General features: G+C 40.6%; 2 protein-coding genes and 1 long non-coding RNA gene across 3 annotated transcripts; 2 read left to right on the top strand and 1 right to left on the bottom strand.

Moving 5' to 3' along the window:
• Positions 1–2,570: 2,570 nt before the first annotated feature.
• Positions 2,571–4,939, top strand: hoxa13a (homeobox A13a). Its single transcript, XM_051389551.1, has 2 exons — positions 2,571–3,358; positions 3,868–4,939. The coding sequence occupies exons 1-2, from the start codon at positions 2,698–2,700 to the stop codon at positions 4,113–4,115; spliced, it is 909 nt and encodes a 302-aa protein (XP_051245511.1). The 5' UTR covers positions 2,571–2,697; the 3' UTR covers positions 4,116–4,939.
• Positions 4,940–8,683: 3,744 nt separating this feature from the next.
• LOC127357388 (uncharacterized) lies at positions 8,684–13,026 on the bottom strand. The gene is made up of 2 exons (XR_007882241.1): positions 11,995–13,026; positions 8,684–10,174 (listed from the first exon to the last, which is right to left on the bottom strand). It is a non-coding gene; the product is annotated as an uncharacterized LOC127357388 (long non-coding RNA).
• Positions 13,027–13,052: 26 nt separating this feature from the next.
• Positions 13,053–17,378, top strand: hoxa11a (homeobox A11a). The gene is made up of 2 exons (XM_051389552.1): positions 13,053–15,157; positions 15,987–17,378. The coding sequence occupies exons 1-2, from the start codon at positions 14,491–14,493 to the stop codon at positions 16,217–16,219; spliced, it is 900 nt and encodes a 299-aa protein (XP_051245512.1). The 5' UTR covers positions 13,053–14,490; the 3' UTR covers positions 16,220–17,378.
• Positions 17,379–17,649: the final 271 nt, after the last annotated feature.

Here is a 17,649-nt window from a genome sequence, read left to right on the forward strand (position 1 = left end):
TTCTTGTACGATAAGGTCAAGACACAGCCAGGCTGCCGTGATCATGGTTTGAAGGACACATTTTATTTTAGCTGAGATTTCCTCCTTGCAACTCTGTGAAGGCAATGCAAATATTCAAATTTAGTTAAAAGATTGCCCACAATTACACTTGATTTGATTACTGTAAACTAGAGAAATGGTGCAAAATCTTTGACTTGCAAACAATGCAAATAGACAAGGAAGATATTTTGCATTTTGAATCCAAAAGACGAACCGCAGCCCATTTCTGTTTTCTAGTCGTGCATTTTGGCACACTGACCTAACACTCACATGTAATAAGTAGCTATAATACGCTGTATAGCCTACGTTTGTGTTTCATGACTGATGTTCCCAAAGGAATGGTATTAATATACTATTCTTTTAAATATTTTATTAATCAGACACACATGATATTAAATCTCTTCCATTTTTTAAAAAAAATTTGGGTTATAAAAAATGTATCAACATTTCCTCCCTCAAATGATTTTAAATAACAAAAATGAATTTTAAAAAAATAATGCAGTCCCACGTTGTTTCATCCCATTCAGCATTAATGATGCCCCTCCCCCCAGACAAAACATAAAGTACATTTCGACATTTCTGTTTCTACAACACACACCACCTTTCAGTCTTGGTTGTTGTAAAGTAAAACAATGTTAGCCCATCATTGTTTGCTCTGTTCGGCACTTTTTTGTTTATTTTAAGTTCCATAGTATTGTTTTTGTTTTTTTTCCAGCGCCAGTAGGCCCACAACACAAACCCCCAAATTGGTTCGGAATATTCCCGTATAAAACCGCGAATAGTCTATTTCAGTTCTCAAAGTTAGTCATTTTGATTTTAGGAATGTTGTAGTCTGTGATACATTGTGTATGTAGGCTTTCTAAGATCTAATTTAAAATTATTTAATATGTTATTTAAGTTAATTTTATGTTGAGATTTGCTGCGTTGAACTTTAGCTTTAGATCCATCAAAGGAAGCTGACGAGACCAAATCTTTTTTTTTAAATGTAATTTACATAAACATTATAAGTCTACAGGCTGGAAACCAGACGCACGGATCAGAGTTTTACGCACTGGGATGGCAGCTCCTGTTCGACAGATTTTGTTCCTCTACCAGCAGATAACACACCAGCATAATTACAAAACTCAGTCAGTCAAAGCCCATGCCGGATTTTGAAACTGGTAACAATTCCACTGAAAGCTCCTCCAGGTCCATTTCCTCCAACACAGAATAGACGGAGAGCCACTGGTCGTAAACACAAATCAGCAGACCAGACACACACGACACGTCTATCCCGTCCCCTCTTTTCTGACATCAACATCATTTTCACACGTATCTGCCAAAAACACCTCCAAAAGATCTGCAAATAAAAAAAACAACAACATTCCTTTTATATTTCCAACGCTGGGATACACAAGTATGCACCACCCAAGTGAAGCGGGTACAGACTAGTTGGTGAGAATAAACGGTGGAGAAAACAAAATGATAGTAAAAGTTAATGTCCTCCAATAGCTTTCATTGGGACAGGAATTCTCACCCCTCTTCCGCTCTTTTCAAGAGCTCAGACGGTTCCTTCAAAGCCTGAATAGCCCGACAGGCTGGATGGCTAGACAGCAACTTTCAACTTGACCTTGGCCTCCAGCCGCGTCTACCTCCTATGTAAAAACATGCACGCAATGGCAAACCCAGAGCTGTCTTTGCATATTGTAAACATGTCGGAAAGGTAGTAACCGCAATATTAACCTCAAACCATGACGTTACATCCGATTTTCTTTATTTCTACCTGAAATTAGTGTGGAGATACTTAAAGGAGGAGTAAGGGGGGGCGTCTCTTACTGTGTGTATAGAAATATCTGCATGCATACATTGAGTTACTTCAAATATATCGACTCTCATACGTTTCTACATCCCATACTGACTTTACTGTGGAGTAAAAAGCACGGACGGTCTAGTTAAACATACTACACAGTGTATCTGTGCATCAGCGGGTGACTGAAGTATGTTTAATTCCTTATAGATCCTGTGCAACATTGTAATAATAGTTCTACAATATACTTTCACATTATGTATTTATAAATTGGAAACTCCTTTGGTAAATGGCTGTAATGATACCCAGTAGCTATTGCGACGCAGACAAAGGCTGGTCAGTGTGCGTGCGTAAAGGCCATAAGGCTATGAATATTAGTAATATGTAGAAGGATGAGTCAAAGCTGTTTTTTTTATTTAAATTCTTGACGACTTTACAATAATGAACTCTTATTTGAACTTCACACGTAAAAATAAGCGTTTGCAAGCCATTATTATCCAGATTAAGCATTTGTGATTCTGAAATATAACCTAATATGAATAAAAATAGGCTACTCTGTATCTTACTTTAAAAAAAATAAAGGCACAAAATCCATCTCAACTGAATCAGACACGGCCGAAGCGAAATCCCTCTATAGGTACGGTCACCTTACTTCGCCGCATTTTTCTCCATTTAATTATCTGTACTGGGTGATGTTTACCGTCCTCTTTGCATACTCTGGTCACGTGACAACATCTGGGCCAATGACGGCGCAACCTCGGCGCTCTTGTGCGCGTCAGAGTGGCATTACTCTCTGGGAACCAGTATCTCCTTTTTTCAGTCTCTGGGCTTTTTAAAAAAGAGCCAGAAGCTTCAATGTTGGATGCCGTGCTATGACAACGTCACTGCTCCTCCGTCCTCGCTGGGTCGACCCGTCGGTGATGTTCCTCTACGACAACGGCGGCGGTTCCGATGAAGTTAGCAAGAACATGGAGGGTTTTGCTGGTGGCAACTTTGCTGCGAACCAGTGTAGGAATCTGATGGCGCACCCCGCGTCCCTGGCACCCAGCACGGCTTATTCGTCCAGCGACGTGCCCACCTCCGGTATGGGCGAGCCAGTGAAACAGTGCAGCCCTTGCTCTGCAGCTCAGAATTCATCCAGCGCGTCCTTGCCGTATGGGTACTTCGGTAGCGGCTATTATCCGTGCAGAATGTCGCATCACAGCAGCATAAAATCGTGCGGAGCGCAGCCCCCCTCTGCGTATGGAGAGAAATACATGGACACGTCCGCCTCGGGCGACGACTTCACCTCTCGGGCAAAGGAATTCGCTTTTTATCCGACCTATCCTTCAGGTCCATACCAACCTGTCCCCAGTTACCTGGATGTTCCTGTGGTGCCAACAATCAGTGCGCCGTCAGAGGCCAGACACGAATCCCTGCTGCCTATGGAGAGCTACCAACCGTGGACTCTCGCCGCCAACGGCTGGAACGGCCAGGTTTACTGCGCCAAGGAGCAGCCCCAGCCTGGACACATGTGGAAGTCCTCCATACCAGGTAGGCTGCCCTTTTAGAGTCCAGCTTTTACTGGACAGAGCTGCTTGACATGTTGGTGGGTTACCGCACAGCAAACAGGATGCACATTGTGTAGAACAGAGGGTATATGAATTATCAGTTGCAGTGTCAACCTGCAGAACAAACAGCACAAAAGTGTGATAATTTGCCTGCAACAAAATGACTGAAATAATGTAAGGAATGGGGAAAATGTTCAGTTTATTTAAAATAAGTTAAGACTATGCGCTGAGATTAATTCTCAAGTTTCCTTTAGAGAAAAAAAAAACTTGTTTTAATTAATCAGCTGTCATTATCACAGAGTAGTCAACCCTTTTCTTTGTTTAAGGGATATAACACATTACTACACAGCATTATTGATTTTATTTAAAAGCCAGTGGAAATATGTCCATTTATTGGATGAAAATGGACATATTCTGGGAGCAAATGTGAGGGTGAACTACTTGTTGAGGGGCAGCTTATGACAGCTGCTTTTGTCTCTCTCTCCCTCTCAGACGCGGTGTCCCACGCCGGGGGAGACTCTGGCTCTTATCGACGTGGAAGAAAGAAGCGCGTGCCATACACCAAGGTGCAACTGAAGGAACTCGAGCGCGAGTACGCGGCCAATAAATTTATCACGAAGGACAAAAGGAGGAGGATATCAGCCCAGACCAACCTGTCCGAGAGACAGGTCACGATATGGTTTCAAAACAGACGCGTAAAGGAGAAGAAGGTTGTCAACAAATTGAAAACCATCAGCTAGTTTTTTTTATAGCGGACAAATATCTGTGGGAGATAAACTACTAGGCCTACACACACACACACACACACACACACACACACACACACACACACACACACACACACACACACACACACACGTTTGGACTTATGGATTGGAACAATAAAACTCCTTCCTGATTGAACCTGATTTGTATGTTGCCAAATAATTTCCCGGAGCTTCTGGAACAAAATTTTGCGGCCTGTGAATGCTGGACCCTCCATTTCCTGCCACATGTTGTTAAATATTGTTTAAGGAGTCAAGTGGGGGAAAAAAAGAGAAAATATATAGCTGAAGTATGTGTGACTTCTTTTTTTTTTTTTTTTTTTCGCTTTTGGCATGCTCACTCTCAAAGGGGAAACTGACCTCAACTCAGAAAGGTGTGCGCCACCGAGCTACGCCTTTATCTGCAAGTTTAACGAGAGTGATAAATGCGAAGATTCACAGGAAGTGACGGTGTTGCGGATTTGGACCTTGGGAATGTTAAATATTAATCTCTCCTGGCTTCCTTTTCAAAACCTATTCACATGCTTAGCTTGTATGAAGTTTAGTCTTCTCATAATATGAACCCGTGCTCTCATTCATATCCAATCCAATGCATCCAAAATGCAATTCTTCTTATTATAATGCTTAGATAATCGTTCGGGATATGTGTTCATATCAATCATAGCTTTTATAATGTGTGCGTATTCATGTGGTTGTATATAAAGTAAATTCCGGCATGATATCCATGTTATTTGTGTGTGAGTCCAGTATGTCGGTGTAAAAGTCCGTCACAATAAAATGTGGGCTTGGTTGAATTTTAAGTTATGTTGAAAATTGATCCGTTTCATCGCTATGATGATAGATTCGTTTTTGTGTATGTATTTACATCCAAACACTGCATATTTTGCTCTCCCGTTAATGCTACACGTACACGTACTACTTAAAGGCCCATATTCCCGGTGCATGTTTTGTCACAAATTAGGTTTAAATAGTGAGGGGATTCTTATAGTGGCTTTCTTTTATTCCGAAACATTGTGTACAAATGGTCTGCAGAAATTGCAATGTTTGCAGTGTGTAGCAGGGGTTCTGTTTGACTCTGGGAAAAGTGGAAATAATTCAGTTGAGGCTGGTGTGTGCTGAAATATAGGCTGACATCGCCATCTAGCGCCGACTTTGTGACAAATACTCAAGTGGATTATCAGCGTTCAAACATCCCATACAGAGTTTATAGGCCAATAATAATAATTATAATAATCTTTATTATTAGAATATGTTGTTGTTGACGTTGACCGAGAAGGCAGCCGTATAATAAACAGATGCATAGAAAGTGCAGGTAAATCTTTTCTGTAATGAAACGCTGCGAAATATTCTCCTTAATCACCTCTGTGTGACTGTACAGTCTCTTAAATATCTAAATGATTGCACTTTCTCTGCAAATGTATTTCTTAAACCTACTGTTGTATTAATAAATATTCTACATGTTAAAGATACAATTATTACAGTTCTAGATGACTTTCTAAATACGCGTCACATTTTTTATAAATTGCTCTGGTATTTGGACCTATATTGTTTTAATAAGTTGCGTCTTCTGAGATGCAGCTATTTTATACGTTGAAAGTTGACACATGTGTATACATTTATTATCATATATTTTATATATATATATATATATATATATATATATATATATATAAATGTATTTGGTAAGACTGAATCACTAAACGTTGAGTACATTTATTCAGACGACTGGCTTCAAACGGCGCAGGCGGCCGGGTATCAGTCTGTTCTGTACAAATTAACCTACCACCGCATTATTTATTTATCTGAAGATTTTTTTGTAATGCGTGTGTGTGTGTGTGTGTGTGTGTGTGTGTGTGTGTGTGTGTGTGTGTGTGTATGTGTATGTATAACAAAAATCAGAACCCCGGTAGGTAGGAATCCCCCTAATCGCTTTAATTATACTTTCACCATTTCTGTAGGCTTTCCGTGATAACTGGATTAATCAGAACTAAGAAGCAGAAGATAATTTGCCGAAAATTACACTCGATGAATGCGATTAAAACGCATTTTACGCACAAATGTTTGGCATTAATTAAATGTTCATTTGGTGCATTTTTCTTAAGGGTTCGTTGAAATATTTTGCACGAAAACGCGTCACTTTTTAAGAAATATAGGAAAATATTGGTGCTATAAATTCAAAGTGAATTGTAGTTTTCATTCAAGAGAATTTAATCTGAACTCTGGGTGGTTTTGTGCTTTCAAAACAGCCCAAAACACAACAAAGAAAACAGCAATAACCCCAAAACAAAAAACAATGTGTTTGTACTGGAAACGTATCTACTTTGTCTCCAGTGACTCCATCGTTCACTGTCGACAATAACTATACACGTAGCAAAGTGTGAATATTTACTTTCTGTTCTAAAAGATTTTCTTTCTGAGTGCTTAAGTGCCGTTTTTTTTACCGCTGCTGCAGCCAAAAACCTAACATCCCAGCATGCTTGGTTTGGCTGCATTAATAAATATGATTCAGTCTTACTGGCAGTCAAATGTCAGGCATGAAACCAAGCTCCTCCTTATTCACAGCTCCAGTTCCTCTAGCAAGCTTCCCCACCTGTTAGGCTGATTTACGTGCTGATATAATTGTTTTAGCCAATTTAGTTAAATGAAACGGCTGTCCATTATGTCTTCTCCCAAGAATTTCAAGCACACAGGCTAAATCATTAGATTAGTACACAAGACTTAGATCCTTTATTTCCTACTCCTCACAATAATTAAAAGTGCATAGACTTTTATTATTATTATTATTAGTAGTAGTATTATAGGTCGTATAGTTATCAATAATGCTGTTGTGGTTGTCAGTTGTAGCCATATATATTATAGATAGTCTATTTATCATGTTCTAACTAAACTTTTGATTATATATATATTTTTAACGTCTAATATCTGATCTTAATGGGTTTGTTTTTTAACATTTCAAAGCATACTTGTAATATAAACTGATTTAAATGAGTTACATTTACTATTCATAGCTTATTTGTTTCACAGTGGCGTAACAAAGGCAAATATTCAGTAGCTTAAACAAACAGTCATTCAGGATTATTTACACAGTGAACGGAGGGCTGGGTTGTAGAGTATTTTTAAATAGTGAGCAGTCTGATATCTTGTGCTTATGACTTGCACATGGCCAGCTGGCTGACTGAGAGAAACTCCGCAGATACGTGTGACAGTGCGTCCGCGAGCACGGGATGCAGCGTTGGCACGCTCCCACGTCATCTGACGTAGGCTTGGCGGGGCGCGCACGTGTTATACAATCAGCTCAGAGATGGGGAGAAAAGTGTGATGTCTGACTGCTAAGTGCCTCCTGTGGTCCAAAAACACAGAAAAGCGGAAGAACTATGAGCTCTAGACCGGAAGTGTACTGCAGTCGAGTGCCAAGCGCGCCAGCTCATTGGCTGCGAGGACCCGACAGCGACGTCTCATTGGCTTGCTTAGAACCAAAACAAGCTTACAAGTCCCGCCTCCAACCTGACACATAAAGAGACAGTCCAAAGCTCCCAGCTCAACGCTCCGCCTATCGCTCCTCCTCACATGAGCCATCTTTGATGGGCCAGCCCATCGGCTGCGGCAGGAAACAGGAGGAAGACTTGAGTTCTGCTGCCACACTCAGGCAAAATAGTGAATTACAGTCCATTTCAGTAGCTACTCAAAAATGCTTCAATTAAGCTACTCTTTACTTTAAAATACCACACATAGAGTTCCATGCACCATTCACGTTCACTGTAATCACAAATGAGTGAAGAAAGGGAAGTAAGAAGGAAATAATTCTTTTATAGTTCGTTTTCAAACATATTTTAAAGCCTGTGATATTTTGCTATTCGATTCTATGTTACACCAATTGTGAAAATGTTGCTGTTTGAATGAAACAAACAAACAAACAAACAAACAAATTAAAACTGGGTCATAGTTCATTTTCGTCAAATGAACTGAACAGACTAGGCCTTATTTTGCATCGTCACAGACAGTAGGTATATAGGCTGGGAACTAGTTTTATTAAATAAACTGATACCGTGTGAGGTTCTCGGGTCAGTGAGTGGGTCGAATAGACCACACATCCGAATAGGTTAGCAGTTTGTCTCTCGCCTGTCTCTCAGAGTGGCTGAACACAGACAGGGCCAACACCAGGCATTGCTCTTTACATTGACCTTCGCTGTCTCTCTTTGCGTAATAGAGCCGAGGCCTGCAACCTTCAGCCAGTCAACAACATAGTGCTGGTCAAACATGAAAGCATGAGTTTGGAAGATAATCTTGTAATACACCACAAAGACCTGAGCAGACATAAGCTTATCCGAGACCGTGACAGCGGTCAAATAGAAGCACTTGACCGAGATTATGTGAAAGCCTCCTCCGTGTCCCAGTCGGCGCCTTATTCCTCCACAGACGGGCTTTTCCTGTCCTGGTCTCATTTGATTTGATATATAAAGGCCATATAATTTACTGTTCATCTATGAAGGATGTATGGAATAGGTATGTTTAAAAAAAAAGAAAGATGCGAGGGTACGAGTGCGTCAGTGAAAGCAGAACATGTGCGTCGCCTGCTTTTTATTTGCCTAAACACAGATTACTCAATTTCTCATAACACAAAATACATGTTTCACGTTTATTGTAGTCAATGAATAAACATAAACTTGCACAACATATTATGAGGCCAATTTGTGCCGCAAATCTTTGGTGAATACACTAAAGCTTGTCTTCTTGAACATGTGATTCCCTATCAAAGCGATATGGAGGAATATAGAAATCTGTGCTTCTTTGACTGTTTTAAAAACCGCTGCAGTTGTTTCATATTCGTATCCTATCCAGACAATAGTCTGATATGAAAAAATAAAAAAAACAACTGAATAAGTGCTAATGAAAGGGTAATAATCTCACCTATTTTGGTCTTTTAAATAAATTATTGAACTACAATCCACTGGGATTTTTAAGGAGATAGTAGATATTGTATTTGGCCATTTGATGCCCATAAGTACCTGGATCAGTTAAGATCTGTTAATTTGAGCTTGGATAGAAAAATGCGAGGCAAAGGTGATTATAAGAAAATGTATAGTGAGAAATGTATTTTAGCGGACACATTTTTGTTGAAGTTGGTGGTTCAATCGAATAAACCTGTTTACCATGAGTCAGAATATATTTGATCTAAATGCTGTACCTATTTGAAGCAGACTATATGCAGTGTCTATTGCCGCTAACCGAAATATTTACATTCGGAAAAAAGCAATGTCATCTAAATTTCCAGTGTTTGGATAAAAAATAACTGCGTTGCCTTAGTTAGACTTAACATTTTCTTTGGAAATGTAAAATTAGCTCCTAGGACTGTTAAATATTCTATGTATCTTGTTGTGGGAGATCACATCTTAAGTGCATCTTAAATTCAGTACAGATAGTGAAAACGAAGCAAACATCTAGAGAATAGACTTCTTTTTTTAAATCAAAGGACCAAGGGGAGAAAACCCCATTTAAATAACACAAGGTTTAGGATTCAATGGCTCAATTCGACTTTTTTTTGTTATTAAAAGTTTCAGAAATGTTATTTTTGGGCACACGCAAACAATTGGAGGACTGAAATTAAATTCTAATCCTCACAATTTCTTTTTCGTTCTAAAATCCCACAAGCCAGCAATGGCAAGTGCGTAATTAAGACAGGTTTTTCTGACGCAATAGTCTTGTTTGCACATTATGAGTTCCTTGTTTAATCTGATCACTTCACCTAAATTGTGACTTATTTCTATCAGTCTGTCTTTTCCCTTCTATCTTTTCCGCCTTTGTAAAGTGTCATTTATTCCCCCAACTGAAGTCCAGTTTATATCCTTTTGTCCAGGCCCGCTGCTGCTCACGCCTTGTTTCCCAGGATACCCTCTACAGGCTAATCCCGAGTCTCCACTGCTTAGTCAGAGGTTCTCCCGTTGACCGTGGAGTTGGTCAGTTTCCCTGCATGGCCCCTGTGTGGTCCGCCTGGCCCCTCTGTCGTCGCCATCGCGGTCGGCCCACATTTCTGTCACCTGTGGATAAATCAACAGTTGTTCGCTGAATCAGGTTCAAATTTACTGATATTTTCCTGCTCGTTCATTTGTACTGAGTGCAAGCTCTCGTTGATTGTTTCATGTTTCAGTCTGATGGTTTTATAATCCCCCCGCAACTCCAGGATCCTATCAGTGTTGCCAGCAACATGAGCCAAGACCTTGTACCATTCAAGTTCAAAAACACTTTCTTTTTTAAATCTCTTAGTGTATAAATCTAAAAGACAAAAACACAAGTAAAAGCGTAAAATTATATTTTTAATCGATGTTTTGGCAGAAAATTATAAATGCATTAATTAGCTCCACCCAGGTTTCTTTTGGTTGTGCGACCGCTGTCCCGTAACGAATTACAGACCTCCATCTTTAGCTAAGTTGTGTTTTGTGATCTTTGAATAGCTTTATAAGAGTTTGTACATTAATAGGTCACAGTTGGAACCCGTCTTCTTATTGTATGGGCATACGGTATCTCTTCGGCCTCCTGCTCAGCTCACTACACATTAAAGACTGTGTTTTCATTTTGAGTATAAGAATATATAGAAGAGTTGCTTTGAGGCGCAGGTGCGGTGGCCTATTTTTCTACCATAAAATGAAAACAACAAAACAGCCTGTACTAAACGCTCTGGGCTTTTTATTTCACTTGAAGACTTAAACTACAGGAGGTTTCTTTGCAAGACACTGCATGCGCCATTTTAGCCCCCTTTTACAGCCTATAGGGCCTACCTGACGTACCCTTAAACTGTACTTTCAGATCCTCCCCACACTTGATTGTTTACTTGTTGTCTGACAAGGTTTTATGGCATGCGAATTGGGCTGTGTGTCTCATTCTCTTGAGTGAGACAACCCTACTGCGCGTCTGTCACTCCAGGATAATAGTTATACTTAATTTAAAGTTAAATGTATTGTGTTAATTGTAATTGTATGATTTTTTTGTATGATTTTTAGTGTTTGATTGAATCTAAATAACGTCAACCAAGTGTTGATGTGTGTGTGTTTGTGTGTGTGCGCGCTCTAAGATAGGAAAACATACGTTTAGACCTAAAGGCCAAGAAAACGGTGTCCCTGAGTTAACTCACGGATTCTGTCTCCGCATCAGATCTTCTTCATAGTGACTTATTGCTGTTTATCACCAAAAGTCAGTGCGTTAAAGTTTATGTTTCAGACTTTATGTTTCCTCTTTTATCCAAAATCGGATAGAAACTGAATGTTTTCTTTGCCTCAACCGCATAGATGAAGATTACATTATTATTTACCTCAGGGCTTTTGATGAGAATAACATCATGTTTTTGTATCAACGGCTTACTATTTAGAGCACTATTTAGAGTTACATTTAAACCTGCAGCAGAGAGTACATTAAAGGTCAAAATATCTCAAGAAACACTATTAGTGCGTAGGTGAAGTTCATTTGACTTTGCTTTAGCTTAGAGATACAGGCTCACATTATCGACCAATCTTGTAACCTAAAGCCTGCGTAAATGCAAAAGCAATTAAAGGAACTCCATCCGGGGCACAGTGGGCCCTTTGCTCTCTGTGGAGGACCCTCTCCCTCCCCCGAACTTGAAGTCGACCGTACAGACAAAGCTTTGGCTTTGAGAGCTTTTACGCAGCGCCAGACTGCAGTTTGATGGCCAAAAACCACAAGAGGGATGGTCATCGGATTAGCAGAACGACTTTCTTTAATACAAAACACATTTAACATAATACTGGCGTTTAATTTCGAATGATTGTCTCTGATTTAGGATAATTATTATTATTTTTGTCAATTATTAGAGATATGCTTATTTATTTTGAGTAGAAAACCTTACCTTAGTTGTTTACGGACATGATATGTTTCTATGTCGTTGAAAATCCTCAGCTGCTGACTTTGAGTCCGTGTAGGTGGCGACTTCCCATCACGCTTGGTCAGTTTTGTGGTGTCTGTCTGGCCGGAGAGAAAAAAAGCGCAGCAGAATACTATAGCAGCTATAAAAACGCAGGTCTGTGCAGAGCTGGCTTTGGTTTTCCTGGGCATCCTGTGCTCAATTACAGCTTAAAAGCTTCAGCACAACTCGTAGAATTTGTCTGGATTGACTGAGAGGCGGAGCGTGTGGTCGCAAAGACACTCGAGTTGTTTGTGTCCCTGCAATTTATCCAAATAAAATGGCCTGCAAGCAGGACGGTGGAAAGGACAGACTGGATGTTTTTTTCCCTGTTTTGATTCACTCATAGGGCGTTAGTTGGTGCTTGAACCGTCTTAGTGTGTGTGATATTTTAAGGTTGTGTTTCACATGTGCCATCAGGAGCCCCTCGGATCAGCATGTGCACATCGGCTGTGGGGCCAGGCCAGCCGCGGCGGTCTTAATCCGAGCTCAGGTCTCTCATTCACAGCACATTAGAGTCAGGTTGCAGCCTCTCCAAAACAAGCTCCACGGTGGCCTTAGAGAGCAGAGAGCCAGGGAATGTGCACTGTGAAATGTTCACCAATCAAATAGAAGAGAAATATCTGCATTTCAAAAGACACTGGGTATTTATCTTAATTTGCCTGAGCTTCAGTGGAAAGTAATCCCTAAATCCAAAATTATTTGCATATTTCTGAATGACAATTTAAACCCTCAATATAATAAATTATTCACATTTTAAAAAATATTCTCGAATAAAATGTTGCTTGTACATTTCGAATTGTAACTGAATTACAGCTGCAGGTCTTGTAAAGTCCTGCATTTACAACAACGTTTTCCCCTCTGATTTTGTGTTGATGGGATTTACGCAAATGTATGTATATATGCGTCATGGGAATGAATAGAAAAGATATCATGTAAATTATTATTCATCAAAACGTAAAAGTGTCTTATAAGAATCTTGAAGCTGTGTTCGTGCTGAACGGCGCACATTTGAGGTAAATATTTGCACCAAAACATGAGGAAATAGCCATGCGTAAAAGTGGACCGGGCTTGAATGTTGCGATTTTTGGAGCTGTTAGTGGATCCATTAAATGTTAGTATGAGGCAAAACAGAGCCCTAAGACAAAGATCATTCAAAAATAGAATAAGTCTATCTTTTTAAAGAGGTTGTAACATTTGACTATTGAAGCAGACTTTTTAAAATATGTTTCTAGGCGACAGACTACAATTATTGTGCGTTTTCCTCACTGAGACTCGGCCTTTTCTGAAAAGTTTGTCAGTTTCTTCTGTTATTACTCACAATTAAATGCAAAATATCACAAATGAATTTACTAATCTAAACGTTACATTTTAAAATACTTGTTTATTGGTGTAAGGTTTCACAGACCAACAAAATGTCGTTTTCCTGGGTTCGCCTTATATTCGCATTCTGTTCACTATACATTTTAAAGACCCTGTCCTGTATTTATTTCGACTAAATTTCAGTTTGGTCTTTATCATGTTGTTACTAACACAAGGCTGTAGCCTGTTGAAACATTAGCCGCTACTTTGAACATGACCCTGATAACCAAATGCCCACTGGGCCAAATGCTACGTTGTAAAACCACCAAATGATGATGACTAAGACATTTCTTAAAGCAGACTTTAGAGATAAGCTGGTTGTCTCCTTCCTCCAATTCAGGCATGTTATCTATGCACAGTTATTCTGGTTTAGTTAATGTTATTGTCAGCTGGGGCTCGGACAAGTTAGCTTCCAGAATCATTTTATGTTTCTCACGCATTGCATATATAACAAAAAAAAGGAAAACTAGAAAAGCTTAAAATATTTTTGCAGGGCAGATTGAGGGTGGAAAAAGCACAGAACATCTGGGAAATTGATATTGATATTTTGGTTAAAGCTTCGATTGAAATCCCTCTTCTCTCTTAAAAAAATCCAGCATCAAATTATAGTTTTCTCTTCCTCTGGACTTCCTTGCATGTTAAGGAATTCATTTTTAAGCCGACATTGCGATTAACCCAATGTCAAGCCTCAGGACACATAGCAGTCATTTCTCTTACACTCCTATACACACTCTCTTTCCTACACACACACACACACACACACACACACACACACACACACACACACACACACACACACACACACACACACACACACACACACACACACACACACACAACCACAAACACACATACACATACACACAGCCTGAAAATCTGTCAATTTCTGCCGCGTGGTCACGTGACCTCCTCCTCTGTGGAGTGGATGGAGATGGCTCTCCACGTCAGCTTACGTCTCCAAATTTCTGCTTAGCGAACCTGCTTCAAAGAGGCAGGAGGCACGGCGCTTCAGAGCCATGTTCAGGGCGGTTATAGAGGAATCAAACCCCAACATAGAGTTATAGTAGAGGGTGAACTACGATGATGGATTTTGACGAAAGGGTCCCCGTCGGATCGAACATGTATTTGCCCAGTTGCACTTATTACGTCTCGGCGGGGGCTGATTTCTCCGGTCTTCCCTCGTTTTTATCCCAAACCCCGTCCACCCGCCCCATGACATACTCCTACTCCTCTAACCTGCCGCAGGTCCAACCCGTCAGGGAGGTGACGTTCAGGGACTATGCAGCCATTGACGCGTCCGGTAAATGGCCGCACCGGGGGAACTTGCCCCAGTGCTACCCCAGCGCGGAAGACATGGTGCACCGGGACTGTCTGTCTGCGCAAACGGCCGTCGTGGGGGACATGTTCGGTAAAAACAGCCCAGCAGCAGCCGCCGCCGCCTACCACCACCACCACCACCACCACCACACAAGCGCCGGCTCTGCCGCCACCAATTTCTACGGGAACGTGGGCAGGAATGGCGTGCTGCCACAAGCCTTCGACCAGTTTTACGAGACGGCCTACGGGAACGCGTCGGAGAACTCCTCCACAAATGGCTACTCAGGGGACAAAACCCCGACCAAGCAGCCCAGCTCTGCGCCGGAGGACGCGCCATCGTGCAGGGATACCGAGGCGAAGGAGCCGCGGGATGAGACGAGCAGCCCGGAGTTATCTTCCGGCAACAATGAAGAGAAATCCAGCAGCAGCAGTACGTATTAAAGTCAGCGCCTTGGTTATGAGAGAAAGTTTGCAATCTTGCGCACTGCTGTTAAAAATTTTATATGCTGTTTTATAAGCATATAAGGTTTATAGAGGGCCTGTAGACCCCCCCACCCCCAACAAAACTTTGTTATAAACTGCAGGATCACGTGTTTGGAATTGAAATTGGCCGTGAAAGACATCAGGCCGGTGATTTTTCTGTAGCACTCCTTGACGTTTCCAAAAAACACCCAGTTATGAATGTAAATTCCTACACAGACCCTGCGTCTATTCCCTGTATTATAAACGTGCTTGTTTCACGGTTTCTTAACGTTAAAAGAGCGCTTGCATGTAATGAGGGTGGTGCCTCTGGTTTAAGGTTTTAGCACACATGAGCTCTTGTGTTAAAGCTATCATGGAGTCTTGTGCTCCCATTTGTACATTTTCCCCTTTATGTGTTCTATAAAACACAATATTTTCATATAAACTGTCTAATAACAGCACGGCCTCCTGTTCATGTAGCTGCTTACATTTGAAGCTTGAGCTTGTTGTTTTCATTTGCTAGAAAAGGTCAAAGCCCAAGTGTATTGTCTAGCGAACCAATGGTTTTGGTCATCTTTCCAGTGTAATATAATCTCACTATATATGACACTTGAAATGTTGTAATGGGAAATATGTTATTAATGCTTTATGTTGAGGAAATCCGCTCATGCGTAATCTGGGCAACATCCAAGGCGTATAAATCTTTTTTTTTTTTTGTAACATAGTCATGGCTAATTTGAAATGTTTATATTTTTCTGACCAGGTGTCTTTTTTCTCTCTCTTTTTGTGCATTCCAGATGGACAGAGGACCCGCAAGAAAAGGTGTCCTTATTCCAAATATCAGATCAGAGAACTTGAAAGAGAATTCTTTTTCAGTGTGTACATTAACAAGGAGAAGCGCATGCAACTGTCTCGGATGCTCAACCTCACCGACCGACAAGTGAAGATTTGGTTTCAGAACCGTCGCATGAAAGAGAAGAAACTGAACAGAGATAGATTACAATATTATACATCTAACCCTCTGCTTTAGGGGTCACAACAGCAAGCGTCACAGCTTCCAAAGTCCTCTGCTTGTGGGGACTGACTGCGTTTACAGACAGACTGACTCTCTCCGGCTGTGACTCTCCCAGTGTACATTGTGTACCACAATGGCCGCCGCGACAGCAGCAACAACACTGCTCAATGGTTAATTTCAAGGTCGAGGACAACAGTATCCTGTGATCTGAATAACCTAAAGAGTGAACACGAATTAAGGCTGCCCGTGGACTTTGATTTCGCTCTTCAGACTCTGTTTTGGGAAAATGTAGAAACGGATTTTTTTGTCCTCGCCAAGGCTGTGTGTTCGCGAAGGCCCATGTTAATATTATTGTGACTCACAGGCGCCTTGTTTATTTCCCTTTCAGGCGGGCAAAAAAAAATTAGCAGTCACTAATTGACTGACTCAGTGTATTTTGTAATCAAAAGATTTATTTTACTTTTTTCTGTTTTTAAAATCAGAAAAGTGGTGAATATCGGATGACGGCAAATATGTGACTTTAATTACTGAATCTATATTGGTGTGACCAAATAATGAGTCTGAACGGATGAGAATGTAATGTGTTTCTGTTTTTGTGTGCTTATTTATTTTGTAGCCACTCGTTTACTCTCTCCTTTTAATGCCACGGATAACCAAGTCCATTATTACAGGCAGGCTGTTGGGATTCCGTGTTCAGTCTGGGCTGACCTCAAAACGAGCTTTTATCGTCTTTCCTGTATAGCCTGAAGAATGAGGGCTATGAGTATTTATATTTTGCGTATCTTTCAATTCCCAAGTCCATGCTGTCCTTTTTGATTTTGGAGACTATCAGTCGAGTATTGATAATGCAGGCCAAACCAGAGAGATAAGCTTGTCTACTGGATCCGTGTGGAGTTGCACTGAGGTACACGCCCAACACATTCACACAGGTATATATGCAGCAGGCCTCTTCGGTCTCATATTGATACGCATAACAGAATATTTTTCTCATGACTCGTGATCCTTTGGTACTTGCAGTCTAAAGAAGATTTAAAAAAAAAAAAAAAAGCTACATTTCCAAGTTTGCTGTCAGGGCAAGGCTGGTCAGGGTCATCGCATTGAATCAATTGCTTGGTATGCCCAAACTATTGTGTATTATACTATATTTCCAAATAAAAAACAAATGAAAAGATTATTGAAAGAGAAACTCTGCGTGGTCATTGTTCTGTTTTTACACAAGGCTTTCATTTTAAAAATGTAGATTTGTAACACTTAAACACGCATATGGACATTTTTATCCACACATTTAACTCACGCTTGCGGTTGAAGTATCACAATTATGTGCCTTGGTATACAACAAACAATTAAACAACACCCAAGTGCAACGGATCTGTGGTCTCACATGCAAATAATGAGCCGCCCAACCTAATAGAGGCGTAGTCACTAACTACTTCAAGTTAAACATG

This window comes from Dicentrarchus labrax, unplaced genomic scaffold, assembly GCF_905237075.1.
Source record: "Dicentrarchus labrax unplaced genomic scaffold, dlabrax2021, whole genome shotgun sequence".
Taxonomy (NCBI): Eukaryota; Metazoa; Chordata; class Actinopteri; family Moronidae; genus Dicentrarchus; species Dicentrarchus labrax.

What these genes read in the sequence shown, in the direction of transcription:
- hoxa13a (XM_051389551.1), top strand. Translation starts at nt 2,698, where the DNA reads ATGACAACGTCACTGCTCCTCCGTCCTCGCTGGGTCGACCCGTCGGTG. An exon ending in GTGGAAGTCCTCCATACCAG is followed by an intron (nt 3,359 to 3,867) that starts GTAGGCTGCCCT and finishes TCTCCCTCTCAG; the next exon opens with ACGCGGTGTCCCACGCCGGG.
- hoxa11a (XM_051389552.1), top strand. Translation starts at nt 14,491, where the DNA reads ATGATGGATTTTGACGAAAGGGTCCCCGTCGGATCGAACATGTATTTG. An exon ending in AGAGAAATCCAGCAGCAGCA is followed by an intron (nt 15,158 to 15,986) that starts GTACGTATTAAA and finishes TGTGCATTCCAG; the next exon opens with ATGGACAGAGGACCCGCAAG.